Source organism: Tinamus guttatus, unplaced genomic scaffold (genome assembly GCF_059628265.1).
Source record: "Tinamus guttatus ecotype Peru unplaced genomic scaffold, ASM5962826v1 Tinamus_guttatus_pri_ptg000125l, whole genome shotgun sequence".
Lineage (NCBI taxonomy): Eukaryota > Metazoa > Chordata > Aves > Tinamiformes > Tinamidae > Tinamus > Tinamus guttatus.
This window is the reverse complement of record NW_028288659.1, coordinates 7,810,912-7,836,074: the sequence shown is the minus strand read 5'-3', so window position 1 is coordinate 7,836,074 and position 25,163 is coordinate 7,810,912. Positions and strand designations below refer to the sequence as shown.

General features: G+C 40.3%; 1 protein-coding gene across 2 annotated transcripts in view; it reads right to left on the bottom strand.

Annotated features, from left to right (window-relative positions):
- Positions 1-22,285, bottom strand: part of WASHC4 (WASH complex subunit 4) — a 36,296-nt gene extending 14,011 nt beyond the window's left edge. Inside the window, exons 1-20 of one of the 2 annotated variants that reach the window (XM_088521598.1) lie at positions 22,183-22,285; positions 18,655-18,794; positions 17,489-17,542; positions 17,284-17,349; positions 17,072-17,117; positions 14,375-14,442; positions 11,835-11,917; positions 10,937-10,979; positions 10,354-10,457; positions 9,898-10,018; positions 8,723-8,846; positions 8,482-8,609; positions 7,770-7,930; positions 6,399-6,525; positions 4,931-5,056; positions 4,357-4,464; positions 3,363-3,509; positions 3,195-3,274; positions 1,572-1,677; positions 700-816 (exon numbers count right to left, since the gene is read on the bottom strand). In XM_088521598.1, coding sequence (XP_088377724.1) covers positions 700-816; positions 1,572-1,677; positions 3,195-3,274; positions 3,363-3,509; positions 4,357-4,464; positions 4,931-5,056; positions 6,399-6,525; positions 7,770-7,930; positions 8,482-8,609; positions 8,723-8,846; positions 9,898-10,018; positions 10,354-10,457; positions 10,937-10,979; positions 11,835-11,917; positions 14,375-14,442; positions 17,072-17,117; positions 17,284-17,349; positions 17,489-17,542; positions 18,655-18,794; positions 22,183-22,243 — 2,010 coding nt within the window. In that variant the 5' untranslated portion in view covers positions 22,244-22,285. The remainder of the gene's footprint in view (positions 1-699; positions 817-1,571; positions 1,678-3,194; positions 3,275-3,362; positions 3,510-4,356; positions 4,465-4,930; positions 5,057-6,398; positions 6,526-7,769; positions 7,931-8,481; positions 8,610-8,722; positions 8,847-9,897; positions 10,019-10,353; positions 10,458-10,936; positions 10,980-11,834; positions 11,918-14,374; positions 14,443-17,071; positions 17,118-17,283; positions 17,350-17,488; positions 17,543-18,654; positions 18,795-22,182) is intronic. The other variant, XM_088521599.1, reaches the window with a different exon arrangement.
- Positions 22,286-25,163: the final 2,878 nt, after the last annotated feature.

Below are 25,163 nucleotides of genomic sequence, written 5' to 3'. Positions count from 1 at the left end.
AAGAGATTTGTCATGAAAACACAGTTTTATGTTTATATTTGACATCAGCAAAATACAAATCATATTTTGCAAAGCAAAGCAGCAAAGCACAGATAGAAATGACACTACAATAACAGCGAGGTAGAAGGAAGCTGTTCTCTCCCAAACCCCTTGAGCCTATTTCGGGGTCAACAGGCCGAGAACTCTTTCTTTGCCTGTATTTGTAAGGTATACTTGCACTCCTTATAAACCCTAATTCTCATATATGGAGCAGGTTTCCAACAAAACAACAGAAAAGCTTTGCAATATGTCATTTGGCCTCACTTCCAGCAGAATATTAGTTTTTGAACTAGTCCAAATAAAATTGTTCAGCAGTTTGAGTCCTAGGGCTAAGGAAAAAGTGAATTCACATTTTCACTCTGTCAAGTATCCTATTTATGCAACAGCCCTCTAAAGAGGCTGTTTACATAGTCTCCACTAGAAAAACACACACATATATAAACCCAACAACGTTCTGCAGTCATACAAACAGAAATGCACTGTACAGAATTCTTGCCAGCCTATTTAACATAATTCAGAGTACAGCATTTTCATGCCCCTAACCAATATAAATACCATTAATAATTTTTATAGACTGTATCAAGTTCAGTACCACAGATGTGGGCCTAAATGATATTTTAAACATACTGTTGCCTTTAATTCCGATTCACAATAAATTACCTCATTGAGCACTTCCATGATTTCTTTGTCATAGCATTCCAGAAGGACCTCATAAGATTCCAAGTGTCTTGCATGCATCATGGCAGGTACACAGTCCCGTAGTGCACTAAACATATACTGAAAAACAACCATTATGCTTAACCAACAGATTAGCAGGCAACTCATCAACAGCATCTCAAACGACATTCAAAGCTGACTTAAATCAAAACTTCTCACCTTCCATCTTTAATAAAAATATGCCTCATAATTCCAACTAAAGTTCCCTTTTCCTCAATCTGAGGTTTTCAGTTGTCACTGGTTAACAGAAAGGTCATACCTGCTGACAATTCCACCTTAGGCAACTTCCAATGGCAGTATTTTAATGCCACAATTAACTATGGCATGCACAATACTGGATCAGATAATAGATTCTAGCAGGACAAGCATGCCAACGTGTGATTCATTTTTTTGCAGCAAAAATTTATTGCTTCAAAAGGTGGGGGGAGAAAGGAGAGAAGACCAGGACAACTGCCTCAGGCAGCATCACTGAACACAACAGGAAGTGCTTTAGATGCATCTAAACCAGACTGTGGGACAAAAAGCTTATGTCAAAGTTCATCAATGGGTGCCCCTTTCCCATTAGAACAAACAAATAAGAGAGGAACAAGAAGTGTGAAACACAGAGTTAACTCAGGAGTATTAGAGAAATCTGAAAGATAGACTTTTGTTGGACTCGCCCAAATGTGTGCCTAATTTGTAGCTACTCTTGCCTGGGCATGTTCTTTTTGACTGAATATTTTTCTTGAAGAGTTTCAGTCTAAGCTCTGTCCTCCTTCTGCCATCCCTCCCATTACAGCATCTTGTTAAGCTACGTTACTCACACTGTTACTTACATGCAGTCTAGCAGAATCAACAGCATTTTCATACACGTCATCTAAGTAGATCGGAAAGACTGCTCGATGCCAGTATAAGAAACAACAGTCACATTGTGCTCGAACTCTGGAATACAAGATCACTACTTAGACACAGAAGTCATTCTTCATAGAATCATAGAATCGCAGAAATGCTTAAGGTTGGAAGGGACCTCTAGAGATCATCTAGTCCAACCCCCCTGCACACGCAGGGTCACCCACAGCACGTGGCACAGGACTGCGTCCAAGCGAGTTTTGAAGATCTCCAGAGAAGGAGACTCCATAACCTCTCTTGGCAGCCTGTTCCAGTGCTCTGTCACCCTCACCATCAAGAAATTTTTCCTTAAGTTCCTGTGGAACTTTTGGTGGTTCAGTTTGTGGCCGTTTCCTCTAGTTCTGTCAGTGGCCACCAGTGAAAAGAGGCCAGCACCATCCTCCTCACTGCCTCCCTTGAGGTACTTGTAGACACTGATCAGGTCCCCTCTCAGCCTTCTCTTCTCCAGGCTGAACAGGCCCAGCTCCCTCAGCCTCTCCTCATAGGGCAGATGTTCCAGGCCCCTGATCATCCTTGTGGCCCTGCGCTGGACTCTCCCCAGCAGCTCCACATCCCTCTTGTACTGTCCTTTAAGAGAAAGTTAAGGTTCCACTGGCTTATTTACAAAATAAACAGTACATCTGCTTTAGAAAGTGTTAACTCAGCCTCTGAAAGAATTGAGCCTTATGCTACTATAATATCCTAAGTAATTCTCCTGATCTCAGCTATCATATTGATCTAACCTAACTTCAATAGCATAAAAGTCAAGCATATATTCTAGCTTTCTGTCATTAAGAGAGAAATGGGGAACACTTCCTCACAAAGGAATGAGGGCCTTATCACAGCCCACATGGAGCAGTTGGTCCATCCTGGGATATGTCATGTGCTTAAGGTTTTTGTCTCTCTTCATGGAATATGCAGGTATCCCAGGGATTCGCCTGGCTTTTCAGATGGCTGATGTTACACAAAGTGAGTAAAACTACAGTGGTAATAAAACCTGGTGTCACATATGGACTGACAGCCTCCTCTTCCAAACTGACCAGTATCATCTCATAACCGATCTTGACAGAAGCAACACAAGGCCACAAGTAGCTGTAGAAAATTTCAAGTTTTAAGAATAGACCGTTTAACTTCGTCTCATGGCCAAAGTAACAGTAGCTTTGTAAGCTATCAGCTTCTATGCATAACTGCATTCACAGTAATATTTATGAGTAAGTGTCATGACACCTCACAGGTGATTATCAAGGTTCGGTACAAGGGAAGACTGTCCTTTAGCAGAGAGCCTAGTTATCTACACGTCCCAGGAGGTGACAAAATCTAAAAACACTATGAAGAGTGCATTACTTAAATGCTGGCAGTTAGAGTAGAATGTGATTTGCATTTCCTGACTAAAGATTAGTGACTAGAGGCTTAGTTGTAGAATTGTATCCTTTTCTGTCCATCTCTGGTCTACAATATGTGCAAGTATCACCACCAGCATGCAGCTGCCAGCTTTTTTAATTTGCATCCTCAAGATCCAGCTCCCCCAAACACACTACGCTGCCTCCTACACATCACATGCTGCTACTTACCGCTCCACAAGCTCACTGATCAAGTCTAATTTTTTCAGAACTAACTGAAGGGGAAGGAGCTCTTCATCTTTAAAGGTTTTCTGTGTAAAAGAGACAAAAGAACAAGATACTCAATAAGATGTTGCATGTAACTAAGTGAAGGTTTGGAGCAACCCTGACAGCACTTACCATCTGCGTGCCCACACTCAACGCAAGGGAAACTATGAGTCGCCTCTGTTTCGTACTTGGTCCATTGAGGGTGTTCTCAGCCAACACCAAAGCAGAGAGAACATCCAGGCGTTGCTCGCTGTACTTCTTATCAGAAATGACTCTTTTCTTGATGATAGAAAGACATAGAAATTTGGAGAAAAGTTATGTAAGCTAAAAAGCAAAAAGTTTATTTCTTCCTCTCAAGATTTATAGACTTGCCACAACACAGTATTTCTGCAAACAAAATAGGTTTCATGAATGGAGCTAATTGAATCTAGATTCACCTCTTCTGTCAATTCAGTGGTATATTTTTATATAAACTTGGAATATCTGTTATTCAGCAAGATAGATCAGGTCATAGCATATAAAAACTGCGTAAATTACATGTGATTCCATGATAATTTCTATTGGTTCTAGCTCTATGATACCTGCAACTTAAAAATGAGGTGGTAAGAATGACTACTTGTGATTTCTTATGAATTGTAGTTTACAGGATATATTAAATGCAAAAACAGTTACAGGAACAACCAAGAGGAACTGGATCCTTTGTCTAAGAAGTTCCTCTGAAAGAGGTATTTGCAAATAGCACCATAGTTCAGAAGAGACACAGTATCAAGTATCACAGACGAAGTAACAGAAAGAAATCCTCTTCAATTTTAAGAAAGTATGCCCATGTGAAAACCCTACTCGTTAATGATAAAGCTATGTTGGATATATGCTTTAGAAATTACATCATTTAGAAATGTGATTAGCAAAGGACAAAGCACAGCAAATAACATCAGTGAGATTAGCACTAATGACCTCTATTTACCAGCCCTGCCTCTTACTCATCTTCAAACGTCCAGATCAGTTCCAAAATATCCTCCTTCATTTTTCTCCCCTTGATATCCACTCAGTACACAAGTCTCAGCATATTTCTATCCATTTAAAAGTACTACTTACAAGATTCATTATTAGAATTTGGGCTACCTACCTTGGCTATAGAAATAGAGTGAAGAGCCTGGTACTGCAGATGCTGGGTGATGTGTGTCACCGAGTCTGCCACAACCATACTTCTTCGGTAAAACATGTGTTCTATTGCCTGAAGTGAAAGCCATGAGCACAGTAAGTCATGCAGTTCTGGAAAGCACTGCCTTTACAATTTCTTTTTATGCTGCTGACTCACCCACGCTGCAAACACAGAGTTCATCTCCAAAAAAAATGTACTATTATTGCAACTACAATTAACACTCAGCACCTGAAAAATGTCTAATTATTGAGCAGTGTAAAAAGAGATAAGTGTATATTATTTTTCTTTTTTTTTTTAAATTGATAACCCAGCTCTGTTCTACATAAACTTGGGAAGCCATCTTCAAAAGAATGCTGGAGGAAGCTGATTAGAAAATCAGTTATGGTCTCCCAAATGTTATTTTTCTCCAACCAAATCCAGTCTTGAAGTAGAAGCCATGTAAAAACACTTCCCCACTCAATTTTTGTAACATGTGGTAATTGACTAAAGTTCTCTGTAAATGCCTAAATGAAACAAACCATCTGATTCAGTAACCTACCTTGAGAAGTTCCACAAGTCTGCACAGAGCTTTCACCGAGGTTTTGGTCATAGGTTTTTGCATTGACATGTAGAGATTCATTGTGGTCTTAATGATAGTGCTAAGACTATATGCGTAAAGAAAACCCTAAAAGTCAAAAGGGGGGTCAGGAAGAGAATAAATGAATACTTTCACAGCACAACAATCAAATAAATCCTCTCTGCTTTCTTTCATACAGGACAGACAACTAACTTTTGCCTCTCCACACTAAAGCCCCCCAGCACCCTTCCACCTCATAAGCAAGCTTGGGTTTTCCTGTAAAGCTGAACAGGACCTTTCCATTAGGCAGATTACGAGCTTGCCTAAGATTCACTAAACCATTTTACTCATTAACTTGAAGGTCATTAACCTTTCCTAGGGCTACACAAATTCACCATAAGTCAATTAATCACACTACCTCAAGGACTAATCATTTTAGATCTACTGTAAATCAAGAAAAAAAAATATAGCCTACCACAAACATTGGTTAAAATTTACAGATTCTAAGAAATCTGTAAACTGACACTATTAACAGTGTTCCACACTTTCTAAATGGAACTGTTCATTCCACAATAAAAGAAAAGGAACGGTGTCTACAGTAATGTTTTTCAGAGTTTCCTAAGCTTTTAAAATAAATTATTGACTACATACAGCAAAATTAAAATACCGTCCATACCATTATTTCAAAGGAAATAGCTACAGTTAAAAAAAAAGAGATAAAAATACAGCAAGTGGTCTATGCAATTGAATTCCTTAAACACAAAATCTACACAAGTCCATCACAAATAATAAAAGAGGAAAAAAAAAGAAGGGAAAAAAAAGCACATCCTAGTATGCATATGTTCTTAGATACTTAAGATCCCAGATGATATTTTTATTACATAACTATTTTTATCAGTTCTCTGTTAAGACGACTTAAACTTAAACTTAACAACTTATCAAAACTTAATTAATTCAGCAAAACAATTCAGAAATAGGATGCATCTCACAGTAAGAAGACATACAGTTAACAAGACAAAAGGAAACCAGCTGCCTCAGAATGAAGTTAGATTCTTGCAAAGTACTAACAACAGCCAAAGCACGACAATACAATACAAACATTTTTATTGGAAGCATAAACCCTGTTAACTATGATTAAATTAGGAACTGGTTCAAAATCTTTTAATACCTCATTACTAACATAAAAGACAAGTAAAAAAAAAAATCACACAAAGTCAAAAGAAGGAACCAGAAGTTTAGCAGTTCAGTACCATTTACTTTCTCCACAGGCTTTATGGGAGCACCTTTTACAGAATTACTAAGAGCAGTATCTACTGGGCATTTAAAGTTTCCGCCTTGTAGAATAACATACAGATGATCACGCAACTTCCGTGACTCATTTTAATGTTTAACTTGCACAAAAACATGAACTTTTGTACTTGAGCTAGCACCACAATAAAAGACTGCACACCTGAATGAAGACATTGCAGCGGTGAGAAAGATCTTCAGCAAACTTATCCATACGTTGCTCCTTCGACAATATAGATTCCATTTTTGTCATCCAGGAGCTCACAAAGACATAATACGACTGCATATCTCTGCAGAGGGAAACAAAGCAGGGGGCTCACTTCAAATAAGATGATGATCTCTTTCCAAAGTTTAAATGCTTCCAAAGAAAAATGCATACACATATTATGTTTTATATATTTTTTATGAGAAAGTGTTAAGTCTCCAAAGTAAAAGCTCACTCTATTTCCCAAAGTATCAAAACTACATACACTCATTTAAATTTTGCTTCTCTAGAGGTAAGGATTAATCTGTCATTTATATCTGTACATGCATAACCCAAGGTACAAGGTACAAAATTATAATTTGTATCTCTTACTCTTTCAAGAGAACAAAAGGCCTTCTTGGCAATACACATACACTTTAAAATTAAAACAGTAAATAAAGCTGCTGGAAAGTGCTTTTAAACACTAGATAAATACGACATATATCAATTGCTATTTTTTTTCCCCACTGAAGTTTGAACTGGTTCATATCCTATGTCCACAGGAAGAGGCAGATCAGTAAAAGAAAACAGGGCAGGTACTGAAAATAACTTGCAAGAGGATCATATCAGCAGTGATTACCCCTTTTTTGCAACTCAGTTCTGCCAGCTTGCAAATGAGTTGGAAGACAGCTGAGCAGAACCTGAGGAGAACCTGTAAAATTTAAGCATTTACTTTTCATCCCCGGACCATTTTCCACCTCCTTGTTTTGGCTTACAAGACAAACAGAAACCTTAAGCCATGTTATCTCCCCATAAAGAGTGTCATCATCATCATAAGGCTGACAACTCAAAAAATAAAGTAAAATCCAACTTACACAGATTTTGGAAAGAATTTTGGAAAGAATTTAGGGAAATAAATTATACGCAGTATAATTAATGCAAGTACCACTGAAGGGAAACCCCCCTGCAGGCTAGTCAACCTACTCTACTAAAGATCTACTCTCCATAAACAGGCTGAAAACAGGGAGCTCTATGGAAAAATACAGCAGCTGAGGTTAATAGACAATAGTTAAAATAGTAAATTAGAAGTGCTGAAATAGAAACAACTGAAACAATAAAACATTTAGAACTCCTAGGAACTTTGTGATTTCAGTATTTAAAAAAAAAAGAATTTCTGAAAGCACAATATGAAAATCCCTTGTTTGAGAGTGGCACATTTTCAACAGCACTATGACACACCTAATGCTGTGAGTAGCACTACACAACATGTTGGTGCAACAAACAAATACAACCACCCAGTTATAAACTATTCACTGAAAAGCACAACGAAACAATATTTAGCAAGCATACTTGGTGAGTGACTGCGCCTTTTGCTGTAGAAAATTCTCCCTCTGCATTTTAACTGCATGAATACTTTTCTTGTCCAGAAGTTTTGCAGCAGCTGGTATCTTCTGAACCAGAAAGTTATCAGCAAACCATATAATGTTAGCAGTTAATGTGATGGCTGGTACCTGGAATGAAAAAGGGGAAAAAAAAAAAAAAAGGAAAAAAAAGCACTCTGAAGTAGCTGCAAGTCTAAGTAATTACAACAAACAACAAGCCACCATGTACAGGATCAGACTATATTTAACAAGTATGTTTTTACATTCTTTTTTTAACTGTATTAGGCAGTTCCATTTATTTATGCATATATTTAGTTTACATAGCAAAGGTCAGCCCCCCAAATAATTTGTTCAGTCCCACAATACTCAAATCTATAAACTTTGGTTTTATTCTCACTGCCACATTGGTCTTGAGAAGAAACATTATAGCGGAAATTTCAAGTAATTTTAATTTGCTGGCAACTAAATCTAAAATGAAGAGAGGGGAGGGATTATAATGAAGAAGAAAAATAAGTCTGTTCCCTGAAACTTTTCAGTAACTTGTGCCTTCTTGCTCCAAGTCTTAGCTATGCTACATTTTAAGAGAATAAAATTATCTATGAGATTATTGATGTTATCTATGTGATTATTGATGACTTTTTTTTTCCTCTTAATTACTGACAGCAGAGTAAAGCACTCACCTTTTTGCAGACATCTAACAGGGACTTGTAAAATTTCTTGTCTATGGTGCGAAAAATCTGAAAATGCAACACAAAGAGGCCACAGATTCCTACATATTTATCCCTCTGGTCTATTTCCGAAGGTTCACCTGCAGGAACACAAGCGCAAAAAAAACAACATTTTGGGATTTTCATCCCAGATAACCAATATAAAAACTTCTAGAAGCAATGGGCTTCGCTCAGAAGCATGAGCAGATATTACCAAGTTTAGGTTCGACGGTTGCAAAAATTGTGCGCACAGTATGAGCAAATTCTTCAGCAAACGTGCTGTTCTTTGACACGGACACACCACCATTTATGGAATCAAACTGTTGTTCTATACAGCCCTGAGCAAAAAGAAAACAGGATGCATTTATAATGTTAATGCCATGTATGCTAGACCTCAAAGAATACTGATTTTGGAAGAGAGAACAATGATCTATATCATACATCATAAATCTGAACGTATACTCTTAAGTTAAACATAACTAAAAATCAAGATTTTGTGAAATTTCATGTTTTCAGCCTGGTTACTATGCTAAATAAAAACCTCTCCTATCTCTAGCATACAAATAACCATCCTATCTATTTATTTAACATTTCTGTTAAGAAATATTTTTAAAGAGAACATATAATGCCTTAATGAGAAACTAGATGGAAAATTATTTTTCCATATTATAATGCATTATCCACTAAGTAAGCAAGATTAAATGCAAGCAATTTCTCAGAATGTCGTAACATAGAAACCTGACAGCCTTTTCCTTTTTTAGTCTTCCAAAAACACATATGCCTCCTTATGTTCTTGATTTGATTTTTATTTCCTATAATCCCATTAAATATTTTGGTAAAATATTCAAAAAATATTTCAAGTACTTATGTTTTCATTAGGAAGAGGGGGAAAAGTTCCTTGAAGGAATGCCAGACAAATCTTACTAATATCTCAAACGTAGCATGAAGTCTTTACATTAATGCAACATTGGAGAAAGTCAAGATGGTAGTTGTTGCTGGTAATCTTTAAAACGAAAGACAAAATGGCATTTAATGATTTATGTACAATTTCTCTTCTGGAGACCGTTCCAGAAGAAAACCTTCTCCTACTCATGCCAGATGTAACAGAAAGGCTGAAACAACAACCCTGTTCAAGCACCTCTGCAGTAACCAGATTCAGCAGTGTTGTTCACTATGCCCAACACCATCACATCCAATTTCAGTCTCAGGTACAGACACTTTTCTAGAAAAATGGTTCTTCTATGAACACACACTTAAACATTGCTCTATCCTGAACAACGTCAGAAGTTAAAATACAGACAGGAGGTAAAAACCCTTTTAAACAGCATTCTAGAAATGGTCTCATCTAGTATCGTTTCTCCTGGCATTTGGAAATAGCTTTTTCTTTACCTGAAATATCATTCCATCCAGTAACTGGCATTCCAGTTTTAACAGCAACTTTTCAAATGGTTTCAGTTTATCTTCTTGAATCCCAAACTTAGAAGGGTTGTGATGAACAGATTTCAGCAGTCTGTGAGGGGGGAGGATGAGTGACCACACAAACAAAATGATTAGAATATGCTAACAGTCTTTCATCCTGCCTTGTTTTGATGAATTTTCCATTCTGTGAAACACATAATCTACTGCCTTCATCTGTGCCCAACAGCAGCTCCAAAATTAACCATTTCCCAATCCCCAAACCACACTAGCATGTGGGTACCTCCTATCTACTGACTTTTTCAATGAAACGGTCATTTCCCATCGATTTAACTACTATATAATTATTGATTCTTCAAAGGGGGTTCTCACGGAGATATTTGCATCTCATATGATGTGGGATTATTTTTCACACCTTCAGAGACACACCTCTTGTACATGGTCCAGTGATCTTTGAGAGTGGCATGATTGTCAATTATTTCATCCAGGGTGATTAATACTGTCAGCAATTCCCCCAGGTGCTCATACATTGTCTGTTAAAAAACAAACTGTAGTTATTAAGCAATTTATTTCAACGGAGCATGACAGATAATATTTCAGTTTACTTCAACGTTACGCCAGTCAGTAAGAGTTAAATCAGAGGTTTTTTATTTTGGTAACTTAAAAATCAAGTAATTTCTGAAGTGACACATGGAACAGAAGCTTACACACAGTCCCACTTTAAGTTCATTAATCTAACTTGGCAGTGAAAGTGTCTCTGCATGCACAAGAACATGCTGCATACAGTATTGGCACATGCCAATTCTTAAACTAGGAAAGCTAGAGTCTGACACACATGCAGGTACCAACCCTTTCCACATAAAGGACAAAAAAATAAAGCTGATTAACAAAGTAAAGCCCTTAAACAAGACCCCAGATTGAACGCTGTACTTGAAATTCACTTTCTTGCCACTTTTTCCTCAGTATTAATGATTAAGGCATAGATACTTCAACGTAAGTAAATCATTCCTACCTGAAAATGAACTCCCGACGTCTCTATAATTTTTGGTGCATTCCTGTAAATATAATAAATATCTTACCATCTTTTTAAAGAGGATAAAACAGAGGATATTTACCAATTCCATACTCATATTTTGGAAATACATTCTTCTTCATTAACAGAGTAACTCAGAATATAATTAGGAGCATACGCCATGTGAAATCCGTGTGCTACTATCAAATTTAATATTGCTTTTTTTGAATGCACAATATGCCACTAGATCAACCACAGATTTCTTTCACTGCACGCATACCAGCAATTCCCAGCTAGGCTAACCACATGTTGCACTTATACAGCCATTCAGCAGAAAGGTCTTGTGTGACTCCTCACTTTTAACCAAGCAAAATCCAGCCTATAAATCCAGGCTTGCTCATTTGGCACTGAACAGAAATTCTATTTTGTGCAGCAGTGTTAAGTTAAAAAAAAAATCACAAATAAAACAGAAAAGGATAGTGCTATCCCAGTTGGATTTTTTTTTTTTAAAAAAAGAGCCCTGCGATTATATTCTCCTCCAAGAGGATTTTCAGTGACACTAAGAGCTCTACTTATCTGTACAGACTATTTTGATAATTAGGCCCTCTTAACTACTATCTCAACAGTAGGGCATTGGTCTGTAGTGTGTGGTTGGCAGTTTTTCTTATCCTGTCATCTAAAGATGCTTATCATGATATGAACTAGACCTGCAACTATCATAAGTCAATTTTAGACAACATAAGGATGAGTTTTCACAAAAGCTAAACCTGCCAGACTTGATATGTGAAAATCATGGCAATGCTGTGAGAAATATATTCGCAGATTCACAACATGAAGATAAGCAGCATTATCATCCATAATAGCTGTTATGGAAAGATACATTTCAGACAGTAATTACTTGTTGCTGGTATAGAGAACAGCCAACTGATGCACTACATTCACCACCACTTCATAACAACGGGTAACAAAGCAAGACAGCTCCTGAAAGACAAAGAACACAATAAAATAAAATGCATATGTATGTGTAGACCTCATCACATACGCTATTGGTAAAGCGTGGAGTGTAAATCCCTGACCTTGTAGCCCAAGCTCCAAGTATCTTTCCTAATTCAAGTCAGTAGCCAGACCCACAGCAGGATGTTGGGCATTATCCTAGACACTGCTCTAAAAAGTTTTTGGAGTTACAACTAAGAAGCAACTGAATAAAAACTCTCAGTAAAACGTGTATTAAAAAGGGATGAATATGCAGCATGGTCATATAAATAGAAGGAAGACAGAATTGATTTCACAGCTGCAAAGAGCTTTAGCAAATTAGATACTGTAATATCACCTTTGATACTCAAGACCTTAGTTTTGTAAAAGGATATTGAATCTTTGGAGAAGGTACAGGCAAAAGCCACCATGAGAAGGTCCAATAAGGCTTAAAAGCTTTTACAGCAAGATATTTCAAGAGTTCACTTTACTAAAGACATTAAGAGGTGACTGCAACAGTTTGCAAGTACCTTTGGAGTGTAAACTCCTGCTAGATTAAAAGAGTTAAAACAAAAAGTTAGTTGTGATATTGTAAAGACCTGATAGTGATTTCTGAAATGGATTTTAACAAAGTGGTTTTTCTTTAAGCACAGTAACATTTGCTCACTAATGTCCCCTATATTGCCACCAGGCAAGTCAGCAGCTGCTCAGTCTGGCCCAGCAAGTTGCACAGATGGCTCCAGAGCAGACAGCCCACACCAGGCTAAGCAGCCGGCCCGCTGGGCTTGCCAGAACACTGCAGGGAGCAACCGAATTCTGTCTTCTCCTCTGTCCAAAATACACCTTGTTTGGATCTCTGCCTTCTACTTGCCACCAGTTTGCACAAAACTTGGAAGAGTCATTGATTCTTATACTTGTATTCCTCTCCTAAACGCAGCTGAAAACAGCCAGCAGACTCCAGAGGAGCAGATCAAAAGACAATTGAGATCACATCATTTCCTGGGCAAATGCGGGGAGGGGTAAAGGGAAATCAGCCCAGAGAAGTTCAACTTGATTTTCTCATCCAGAGACCATTTACAGCTGTATATTACTGCCTTGGAAGTGCAATCAAGCAGAGAAATTTCACTTTTTGCTTCCCATCCACTTAAAAACGCTGTTTTGGGTCCTAATGCTCTTTCCCTTAAAAAATATATAATTAAAAGAGCCAGAACTAGCTGCCATTTTAAAACCTTCACAAAACGGTCCAATTCAATAGCACGTACTTATTGGTAGCAACATAGTACAGAAAATGGCCATGTTGAAAGACTTCAAATACACAGTATTCTGTAGGACCAAAAGAATCCGTCAGTGTTACACCGCATTATTTTGATTTTTTTTTTTAAGTTTACTATAAACAAAATTTTAGGCTTTACATCTAGTTAATTGAGCGGTCAATACTCTCTGGATGCTAACACATCCTAAACTGCGAAAAGCCAGTAAAACTGCAGATGCACAGTAGCTCTGAGAATTATTTCACCTCTTCTGCAGTTTTTGTTCATATTTTTACACTGCCATTATGGATATGGTCAACATTGACTACATCAGAATTTCCCAAACTCTGGACAAAAACAATCCCCTGATTGGATTTAGAGGTACAGAACAGAGTAAAAAGAACAGGATCAATATGGAAAAAGATTTCCTCATAGCTTCACTAATACAAACGTGTATCAATATTCCAGAAGCTTCCTGTGTCTTCTCAATTTTGACATAAATACTTCATTACAAGTAGGTTATGTATGAAAATAAAACAATACTTGGAATAGAAGAGCCTTAAAACTTATAAAGCTTACTGGATTCACTTAAAAACTACACTGAAGGGGGAAAAAAAATAATCCGGGATAGGCTGAAAAGGAAGAGCACAGGAAATCCTGGGGGAGGAAACAGATCCTGTTCTCATGCAAATAACCCTGATAACAACAGAACTGTTTCTGAAAGGAGTGTTCTCCCAAAGTTTGAAGTGTAAGTATTTTTTTTTCAAGGCTCATCATTTAAATTTGTCTCCTCCTACCAGCTAAACAAAGATGTATATAAAAAAAATGCCCAATTTTCAACTAAAAAATAAACCTGTGACTCAAAACCAAAAAACAGAGTTCTTTATCAAACGAAGCAACCTCGATTATCTTCTTTTGTTGAAATTTGCTTAAGTAAAGTCAAATTTCTCTGAATAATGATTACAAACACTACTATTCCAGAATTTCACACAAGTATAAACAAACAAAAAAAAAGAGCAAGAGGATCACACTAAATTAGAGAGTTCTGTGGTAAGGCAGCTGATGGTAACGCCTCTGCAGACATACAAAATGCACCAACATATCAAATAACTAATGTTTTTTCAGCAAGACCTAAGCAGGACAGGCCAGACAGTTAAATTCTTTTTGCATATATGATTAAGACTGCAACTGCCATCAAAACCAAAATATACTCTACCTGCAAGAAAGAAACAAATCTTCCCATCTGTATTTGGCAATCTCCCTCCACCATGCTGGAATCTGTGGCTTGAAAGACAAAGATTTGTCACTACTTTCAAAAACCCATGTTAAACCTATTCATTTCACTACAAAGCTTGATCTCAGAGTTTTTTTTTTTAATAAAACTGGAGCATATTTTTAAAAGACAATGCATTTCTGATGGGAGTCTTGTAAGTTTTTGTTTTGATTTCTTAAAGCAGACATATTTTTTAAGTTTTTGTCTCAATATAAATTATACTATATATAACAAATGCACAGTATTTCCCTCGAAACAGGGAAACAAGGTCTCTATCACAGGAAAGAAAACTTTTAAAAATATGGAATGCAATTCTTGGCAAGCATTTATTTTATATAAATTCATATCAATGTTTCTATTAATACAAGTCTGTGAAAGCACTATGTATTTGTCTTGTAATAAGATCTGGTGATATGGTTATTGAAACAAGATGCTGCAGTTACTAAGAAAAAAGAAAAAAGAAAAAAGAAAAAAGAAAAAAGAAAAAAGACATGTAGTGTGCAATTTCTTCAAAAAAAAAATTGCCTTTTCTATATATTAACCAGTAACATTGTACTGGTTCACCACCATGTCTTCAAAGCATTACTATATGATGAAGTAATGTAATCCTTAGTATCCTGTTAGTGTAACATGTAACATTCATGTAGAATTCTTTCGGACAGCTATAGTGATCCCAGTACCATCGACAAAACACAAAACAGTCTTTTTAATTTGAGGACAGTTTAATGCTATGGACTTAAGATTTTTCCATTGAGTCTCTCTGTGTAAAAATGGCTTACAATTGCAAACCTACGTGCATGAGAAATTACTTCACATGAGGGAAAAACAGTTTCCTATTTCCAGACATCATCCTTCATTTCATAGAGGGAAATCCCTCAATTTTATTTAGTTTTAGATTTCTGGTCATTTGCTTTGGAAAAATGTTTCTTTAGAGCAGTCGCCAGACACTAAAGAAACCTGCACACTCTGTAAAATAAAGTTCCAGCAAAACAGACTAAATTCTATATCCTTCCCTGTCACATTGAGTTTAGCAGATGTTCCAAAAAAACAAATCTAACTTGACTTCAAATTCCTAGGCCAGCCCTAGCCACTGTAAGGACAAGATGATGAAATGCTTTTCATATACAGAGAAGGCAGAGATCAGCACAATATTTATCTGTCGAATTGAGCCAGTAACTTGCTAGCCGTTCTGGACTAAGTACGCTTGGTAGAAGTTACAGAGGATTTAGAATCAGAGAACATAACTTCTACATCCCCATCTGCAGAAAAAAAAAAAGAAAGAAAAAAAGAAAGAAAAAGGAAGATTGACCTATTGTTTCCTGCCATTCCCAACTATTCCCTGCTGAACACCAAGAAGGAACAAACTGCTGCTATAATTTATCGTCTTGCTGCTGCAACAGCCTGTCTTTCATCACGCTAGAGATGCAGAGAAGTTCTGAGGGATTCCCTGTTGGCAGCAGGTTGTATCATGTTGGCAACACATCCCTTTCATTTCAGAGGTTTCTTAGCTGAACCACAACAGTCATTTAACACAGTACTTAAACTATGTTAAACAGTCTCGATCTCAAAGATTTCACATTCCCCAACAGCTCTGTCACATCTAAGGCTCTTGAAAAGCTTTGCAAAGTACTTTTGCAAGACTACTATGAAGGAGTAGTCCTATCACATTTCTAAAATAGAAATAGAAAATTTATGGACAGGCCACCTAACAAGTCATCAGTACAACCAGACTAAGACCTGTGCTTATTCTCAGACTAATATCATTGAATAAAGCACTTAAAACCAATTCTTCAAGGGCATTACCAGCCTAATTTCATGACAAAAAAAAGCAGTTTTCATCTACAGAGTTGCTTTGTCAACTAGACTGACTTACAGTCATTTTTTTCACAGTCTAAACAGCAGTAAGAATACTACTACCTGCACTTTAAGAGCAGAAGATTATACCAATATCAGCCATGATTGCATGAGTCAAGCACACAGGACTTTGTTATAAAACAATAAATGCGTAAGCAACATGACAATGAATAAAGGCAATGAATAAAGGTAATGATGCAAAACCTAATTCCAATAAGAAATAGGTTGTTTTAGGATAGTGTATTTACACACAAAAGCATGGGTGATCAATGCCACAGTTTGAAAAAGAGCTGCTACAGTACCATAAATAGAGGTTTCTGTACTTTATACTATTATATTGACTACATAACTGTCATTAACTATAATGACATTAAAAAAATCAGCCAAAATGTTTCACAAAAATAATGAGGACAGATTTCAGAAGCATTGTTTTTATACCTCACGCATTTTCTCAGTATCTTCACTTAAAGGCTATGTGTCTGAAAAATAAGTAACAGTCCCTGCTTTCTACTTCTCATGTAAATGAGGTTGCAATGAAACTTCCTATTAATATAATAGTACTTACTGTAGATAATGGAGCTTTAAAGATAAAATATTAATGCTGTCTTAGAAAAGTTACAAGACAGTAACATACAGCTCTGTAACCTTTCCATTCTTTGGCATTTACCTGCCAAAATCTAGTGAAAGCATATATCTGTATTATGGATTACACATACTATAGCTTTTGATATAACCTGAAGTAATAACATAAAACTACAAACTTTTACAGTAAAGGGAACTACTTACCTCCTTCTCCATAAAACAAGAGGCCATTATAAAATTTAGTTTCTGCCTAACAACAAAAGCAGAAATTTATTTTTTAATAAACAGAATATATACATGGTACATAAATGTAGACATTGCATCTTATTTTTTTTTTCAATCATGACAGAACAAATCTACAGATTCACTTGTAAATCAAACATTTTCACACAGCAATAAAAGACAGCTGAATTTACCTCATACTTCAATTTCTTAATTTCACAGCAAAGGGCCGCATAAACAGTTATTACTTTGTTCAGAACCTAGACTCAAAGAAGGAAAAAAAAAACATAGATTACAAGACAAGGCAAGTAAACACCTTACATAACATTTCTCATGTTTAGAGGGCTTTTAGCTAGAACAGCTACAAGCATCTTTTCCATTTAAGCATAAAGCACCTACCTTGTTTTCTGTCTTTATGAGCTCCAACAAAGATGACTGTTCATATGGCAAAAGCTGAAAATTATTTAAAAACAATTATCAAACAAAAATTTAGAAACTATTTGAAAAAAATATTAACACATTTATCCAGCTAGGGGAGTATTTTTTTTCAGTTTAATCTCAAATGAGGTCGGTAATACAGGGCAATAACTGTACAGTAATGACAACAGGCAGAAGAAATCTTCACTTTTTGCATATACAGGGAAACACTTTCCTTTTCACTGATGGCAGAAAGGGGAATAACTAGATATACTACATAGTATTTATGGTAATTTACTTACAGAAATTGTAAAGCAAAAGCATGGTCATTATGAAGTATGCAGAAAGAAGCTCAGGAAACGTAAGAATGTTATAATGATTCTTTTTATAAGAATTAGAATCACAGAATTCCAAATGCAGGAAATTGGAAGTATGGTGTGTGTCTGCATGTAGGTACTAAAACTTTGTACTTGAATCAGACATGAGCCAGACTACTTCAAACACATCTAGCACTGTAGTGGCCCTACACATAAGTTGAAAAGCTGAAGGAATGTTTAGACCTGCTCTATCTTCTGGATAGACAAGTTCCATAAGGGAACAAAAGCAAAAAGTGCTTTTGAGTAATGCCTACAAGTGAAGAAAAACAAAACAAAACAAACAAAAAGTACTCCACAGAGGATGGGAAGTTTCTGACCAAGGAAATAACCACCTCTGAAGGACAAATAATACTGTGCAATTTGCTTTTATAAAAATGAATAAACAAATAAAATCAAGGCCATTACATCAAATAATTAAAAATACATATACGGTTCACTTTGCAGTTATACAACTAGGAAGGAGTTGTTTTGGAAACCAACAAAAAAAATCCCCCCAAAACAACACAGGGAAAAATTTTAAAGACATCAAGAATAGTAAATTCATTTAACTTTTACTGTCATCCAGAAGACAAGAAAAAAGAATAACATGAAAACATCTCTGATACTAAGAACCCAAATATTAGTTATTTGATAATTAAAATTGTTTTAGACAGGTTTCTCAAACCTGTCTAAAATCAGAACGCAAATGCACACAGCTTTTACTTTTCAGGTTTTGAAGGAAAGCAGGAATAAGGAACACAACAATTTCACTGTATATTAAATAATGAAGACCTTTAATGCAATGGGATCAAGACTGAAGTCCCAAACATCTCCAACAGAGTCATCCAAAGCATCTTCAATTCTCTTCAGCTGAGATGTATACTCCTCAAGAAATTTCCCATAATTCTTCAACTGCACTTCAGCGTGGATTTCTGAGAATCAATAACATTTGCACTATTTTAGAGAAAGCTCAGTAAATTGCAAAATCCTAAAATTAATTTTAAAATATTTAATCTCTTCCTATGTAGTTTGCTGTATTATAATTCTTACTCTGCCTTCATACTATTTTGGTTATACACCTTCATAAGTGTAATAAAGTTCTTATTTATTTAAAAAATACCATAAAACACAATGTCAGTTTAAAAGGGAATCAAGTATTATTTGATAAGAAAACCAAACACGTAAGTTTACAGAAATCATTATTTTTTTTAACTTGCATGCATCTTCAGACTGGGATCTTAACAAAACTATCACATCGAGATGCTGCACAAAGAAATGACTTGACACTGGACCATCATAACACAGCAGTTGATTATCTCAAAAAAAAAAAAAAAAAAAGGCAATAAGTAAGCAGAATAGTTAAAGTTTGCCTAAACGGGATGTCAACTCTGCAGGCAGAGTTCTTGCAATGTGGGTAGCAGTATTGCTCTTCTCACATTTCACCGAGTAGGCTGCTCTGGAAAGTTTAAAAACTCAGCTGAGCACAAAGTCACAAGGTTAAACAAGCAGAAGAAAACAACCTGAGTTGCCAGTAAGTCAAATGATGGTTAGAGGTTCTCTGGAGGAGGAATGCTGCCGAATCAATTGTTCCTCTGACATTTTTTGGAGGAAGAGAAGATATTTGACTGGGACCCTTCCCTAGCTATAATGGGAAGAAAGGATGAGGATACATAAGTAGGAAATACGAGAAGTAATATGTACAGCAAGGCTGAAATTAAGGAGAAATGTCTGCAGTGAAGGGTAAGCATTCCTGAACTCCAAAATGCCACTTTGAAGCCAGCAGTGCCAACCACAAGGGCACACGGATCGTAACAAACCATCCATCCTAATCTCTGCATCAGTAACATCAGATTCTACCCGCACCAGCAGCCTAGACACATTGCTAAAATGAGGAGACTAAACATCTCATTATGAGCAAGAAGCAAGCAAAGAAAAAGCTCTCCATCAGCAAAATGCACTCAAAAGCACTGATGTGCAGTCCTTGTGGCACAGCATCCTGTTGGTCTATAACATCCCATTCATCTCGCCTTCCAGACTCCTCGGAGGGCAATTCCGAAGCATCTTCTGGAAGCCTGGCTACAGAAAACTAGTAAACTGCTGATGGAAGCTATTTGGGGCCCTGCAGGGTGCAATTTAACTACCCGTTATGTCAGCTTCAGTACTTTAGTCTTAGAGAATGCAATTCTGTCGAGGATGCAGCCTTAGAGAGGCATGCTGCAGTATGCCCCAAGCCCAGCTCCTCCCTTCACACATACAAAAAATGGCAAGCTAAGAGCAGAGGAACTGAAATGGATATCGGGGCTTTATAAGAGGATCAGGAAAGTTACTGGACCCCGGAAGGGGAGGAATTGGGCACTCCTGTCCAAACTGACAACCACCTAAGCAAGTGGCATCTCTCAAGCCAAGCTGTAGAGCTGCTCTGCAAGACACCGAAGTCATAGAATCATAGAATGCTTAGGGTTGGAAGGGACCTCTAGAGATCATCTAGTCCAACCCTCCCTGCACACGCAGGGTCACCTAGAGCACGTGGCACAGGACTGCATCCAAGCGGGTTTGGAAGATCTCCAGAGAAGGAGACTCCACAACCTCTCTGGGCAGCCTGTTCCAGTGCTCTGTCACCCTCACTGAAAGTCCTGCCACCCTTCCCTGCAGCCAAGCGACGGATGTGAAGAGCAGTGCTATTACTCAGCACAACTGCCATCACCAAACGAGCAAGAGCTCGTAGCCCTTGGCCTACCACCTCCAGCTGATCATACAAAATAAGAAACCCGTGTGAATAATTTCTCACAGAGAGACAAGGGTATGAAAGCTGTTGGCCACTCAGATGTAGGCTAAGTTGAACTTATATAGCACAACTGGGAGGTAGAGCAACTGTTCACAGACACGCAGAAAATCTTCTCCTAACTGAACTAGATCATATGGAGAAAGGAAACACAGAATGCAGGTGTTTCCTTTTCCTTCCAAAGACAAGTCCTTCTTCACACAACATGATGTATTTGCAATAAGTTTCATTTAGTTCCTTCCCAAGTGACAAGAAGCATCACAATTTGAACGACACAAGGTACCAATTATGGAGATTTCCCAATTTCATCTTATTTTATAAAATCAGGAATGCCAATATTCAGTGAATGTACTGTCACAGCAAGATTCCCTAATGTTATGCCCACATATATCAAGGGCAGGAATCCAACTAACTGGATTTGCCTTGTACCTTCTTTCCCAATTTAGAGCATGATTGCTAACGATACAGGTCGCCGTTGCTGGATATTCTTTGGCTCTGCCTTTAAAAGTTGCACACTGTTCTCAACAGAAGACCAGCCTGTTTGCTCACTGTCAAGATGGTTGTAATGGAGAATATTATGTCATACAAAGTTTTCTATGTGCACTAAGTGCTACTGTCAAAGCTGTAATGATTTGGCATTTCCAGTAAATTTTACGTTTTGCAATTCATGGCTAGAGAACAGGTAAGCTCAGTACAGTTTCAGTTTCCACCAAAAGTCAGTTAAAATGACTATGGCATAAACCGTATCGTCCCTTAGAATAAGGCAGTATGTGAAAGTACAGGCCCATGATGCCATATTCACACAGGAGCACCTGGTGCTGTTAGTTTGGCACCGTTCGGCACACGGCATGCATCACAGCATAGCCGCTGCACACACTCCTGGTTTACAAAGTAGGTCGCCTCTACACACGGAGGAAAACATGGATTTTGACAGGCACAGAAACCCGCTAACAAGAGTTACGCATCACATGGTCTTATTTATTTATCTTTAAGGTGAAATCGCAAGCAACTGCCCAAGACAACTAACTTATCCCCGGATAAGTTAGATCTCTGGCTAACCGGAGTGGGAGGCGGCGGGTGCAAAATTCTGGGGGGCCCCGGGCTCTACTTGTGGGTGAGGGGGGGGTAAGGACCCCATCCCCGCGCCCGGCACCGCCGCCTTCTCCCCGCTCCCCGCCGCAGAGGAGGCTCGCGCGGCTCCGCCTGCCCCTCCGCGCCGGCGGGCGCCCCCGGGCACAGAAAAGCGGCAGGGGAGGCACGGCCGCTCGCCCAACATCTACGGGGAGGGAGGGGAGCGAGAAAAGGAAAATAAAATATGTTTGTATATATTAAAAAGGAGAGGTCACCGTCACCCCCCGCCAGGAGCCCGCCCTGCGGGGGAGCCGCCGCTGGGGCGGCTCCGTGAGGGCAGGGGGGAGCCCGACCCCGGCCGCCGCTTCCTCGTCCTCCTCCTCCGCCTGGCCCCGCCGCTCTCCCGCCCCCAGCGCGGCGGCCGGGCCGTCCCCGCCGCGGCGCCGCCCCGGGCGCTGCGCGCTCACTCTGCGAGCCGTCGTCCAGGCGGTCGAACTCCCAGTCCGGGGAGAGGGTCTCCAGCGCCATCGCCCCGGGAGCGCCCGGCGGATCCCCCTGCCCGCCCCGCCGCGCCGCTCCTGACTCACAGACACGGGACTTCCTGCGCCGCTACCGCGCCGCACGCCGGGAAATGGAGTCCGCGCGGGCACGGGCCGTGGGCGCCGGCGTCGGCGTCGGTTGACGCCGGCCAAGGGCAAAATCTGCCCGAAACTGAATGCTCTGGATGCACCCTGCTCAGGGAAACGTATCGACGCGGTCACTGCTGCCCGAGAGCAAAATCACCCTCACGCTGTAGATACCTCATGATGGCTCATCGCCGTGGATGCACAGAATTCCAGAACAGTTGAGACTGGAAGGGACCTCTAGAGATCACCTAGCCTGACCCCCCTTCTCAGGCAGGGACACCTAGAGCACACGGCACAGGGTGGCATCCAGGCGGGTGTGGAAGATCTCCAGAGAAGGAGACTCCACAACCTCCCTGGGCAACCTGTTCCAGTGCTCTGTCACCCTCACTGGCAAGAAATTTGAAGCATCAGTTTCCAGTCGTTTCCTCTAGTTCTATCAGTGGCCACCACTGAAAAGAGGCCAGTACCATCCTCCTCACTGCCTCCCTTGAGGTACTTATAGACGCTGGTTAGATCCCCTCTCAACCTTCTCTTCTCCAGGCTGAACAGGCCCAGCTCCCTCAGCCTCTCCTCATAGGGCAGATGTTCCAGGACCCTGATCATCCTTGTGGCCCTGCGCTGGACTCGCTCCAGCAGCTCCACATCCCTCTTGTACTGTGGGGCACAGAACTGGACACAATACTCCAGATGTGGCCTCACCAGGGCTGAGTAGAGAGGCAGGATCACCTCCCTCGACCTGCTGGAGACGCTCTTCTTAATGCACCCCAGGATCCCATTGGCCTTCTTGGCCATGAGGGCGCACTGCTGCCTCACGGTCAACTTGTCGTCCACCATGACACCCAGGTCTTTCTCCACAGAGCTGCTCTCCAGAAGGTCAGTCCCCAGCCTGTACTGGTGTCTGGAGTTATTCCTCCCCAGGTGCAGGACCTTGCACTTGGCCTTGTTGAATTGCATGAGGTTTTTAACTGCCCAGTTGTCCAGTCTGTCCAGGTCCCTCTGGATGGCAGCGCAGCCCTCTGGGGTATCAGCTACTCCTCCCAGTTTGATATCATCAGCAAACTTGCTGAGGGAGCACTCTGTGCCTTCATCCAGGTCATTGATGAATAAATTGAACAGGACTGGACCGAGGACTGACCCCTGGGGGACACTGCTGGCTACAGGCCTCCAACTAGACTCTGCACTGCTGATCACCACCCTCCGAGCTCTGCCATCCAGCCAATTCCTAATCCACCTCACTGTCCACTCATCTATCCCACACTTCCGGAGCTTGCCCAGGAGGATGTTGTGAGAGACGGTGTCAAAAGCCTTGATGAGGTTGAGATAGACGACATCCACCGCTCCCCCCTCATCTATCCAGCTGGTCATTCCATCATAGAAAGCTATCAGGTTAGTCAAGCATGACTTCTCCTTGGTGAATCCATGCTGACTACTCTTGAGCATCTTCTTGTCCTCAAAAAAGCCCATTAGGGACCCACTGAGCCGCCAATTGGACCCAATGGGCCCATCGAGTGGCTCACTGTGAGACAGCCCATTGTGAGCTCACAAGAGACCCATTCCGAGGCCACCAGAGGCCCATTGTGAGGCCGCACATTGTGAGGTCACCAGCGGCCCTTTGTGAGGTCATGAGAGGCCCATTGTGAGGCCACGAGATTCCGATTGTGAGGTGGCCCATTGAGAGGTGACGAGAGGCCCATTAGGAGGTGGCCAATTTTGAGGTCACGAGAGGCTCATTTAAAGGCGGCCCTTTGTGAGGTAACGAGATGCCAATTGTGAGGTGGTGCATTGTGAGGTCATGAGATGCCCATTGTGAGATGGCCCATTGTGAGGTCACGAGAGTCTCATTTTCAGGCAGCCCATTGAGAGGCGGCCCATTGTGAGGTCACGAGATGCCCATTGTGAGATCACAGGAGGCCCATTGTGAGGCGGCCCATTGGGAGGTCACAAGATGCCCATTGTGAGGCGGCCCATTGTGAGGTCACGCGATGCCCATTGTGAGGCGGCCCATTGTGAGGCCACAGGAGGCCCATTATGAGGCGGCCCACTTTGAGGTCGCGAGAAGCCATTGTGAGGCATCCCATTGTGACATCACGAGATGCCCATTGTGATGCAGCCCACTGTGAGGTCGCGAGAAGCCATTGTGAGGCGTCCCATTGTGAGGTCACGAGAGGCCCATTGTTAGGTGGTCCATTGTGAGGCGGGGCATTGTGATGTCACGAGATGCCCATTCTGAGGCGGCCCATTGTGAGGTCACGAGACGCCGATTGCGACGCGGCCCATTTTGAGGTCATGAGAGGCTCATTGTTATGCAGCCCATTGTGAGGTCACAAGACACCCCTGTGGGGCGGCCCATTGTGTGGCCACGAGAGGCTCCTTTACCAGCGGCCCTTTCTGAGGTCACGAGATGCCAATTGTTAGGTGGCACATTGTGACGTCATGAGATGCCCGTTGTGAGGCAGCTCATTGTGAGGTCACGAGAGGCCACTGTGAGGCAGCCCATTGTGAGGTCATGAGAGGTTCATTGTTAGGCGGCCTGTTGTGAGATCATGAGAGACCGCTGTGAGGCGGCCCATTGTGTGGTCACAAGAGGTCCATTTTCAGGCGGCCCATTGTGAGGCAGGTCATTGTGAGGTCACAAGATGCCCATTGTAAGGTCACAGGAGGCCCATTGTGAGGTGGCCCATTGTGAGGTCACAAGATGCCCATTGTGAGGCCATCTGTTGTGAGGCAGGCCATTGTGAGGTCACAAGATGCCCATTCTGAGGCAGCCCATTGTGAGGTCACGAGATGCCCATTGTGAGGTCACAGGAGGCCCATTGTGATGT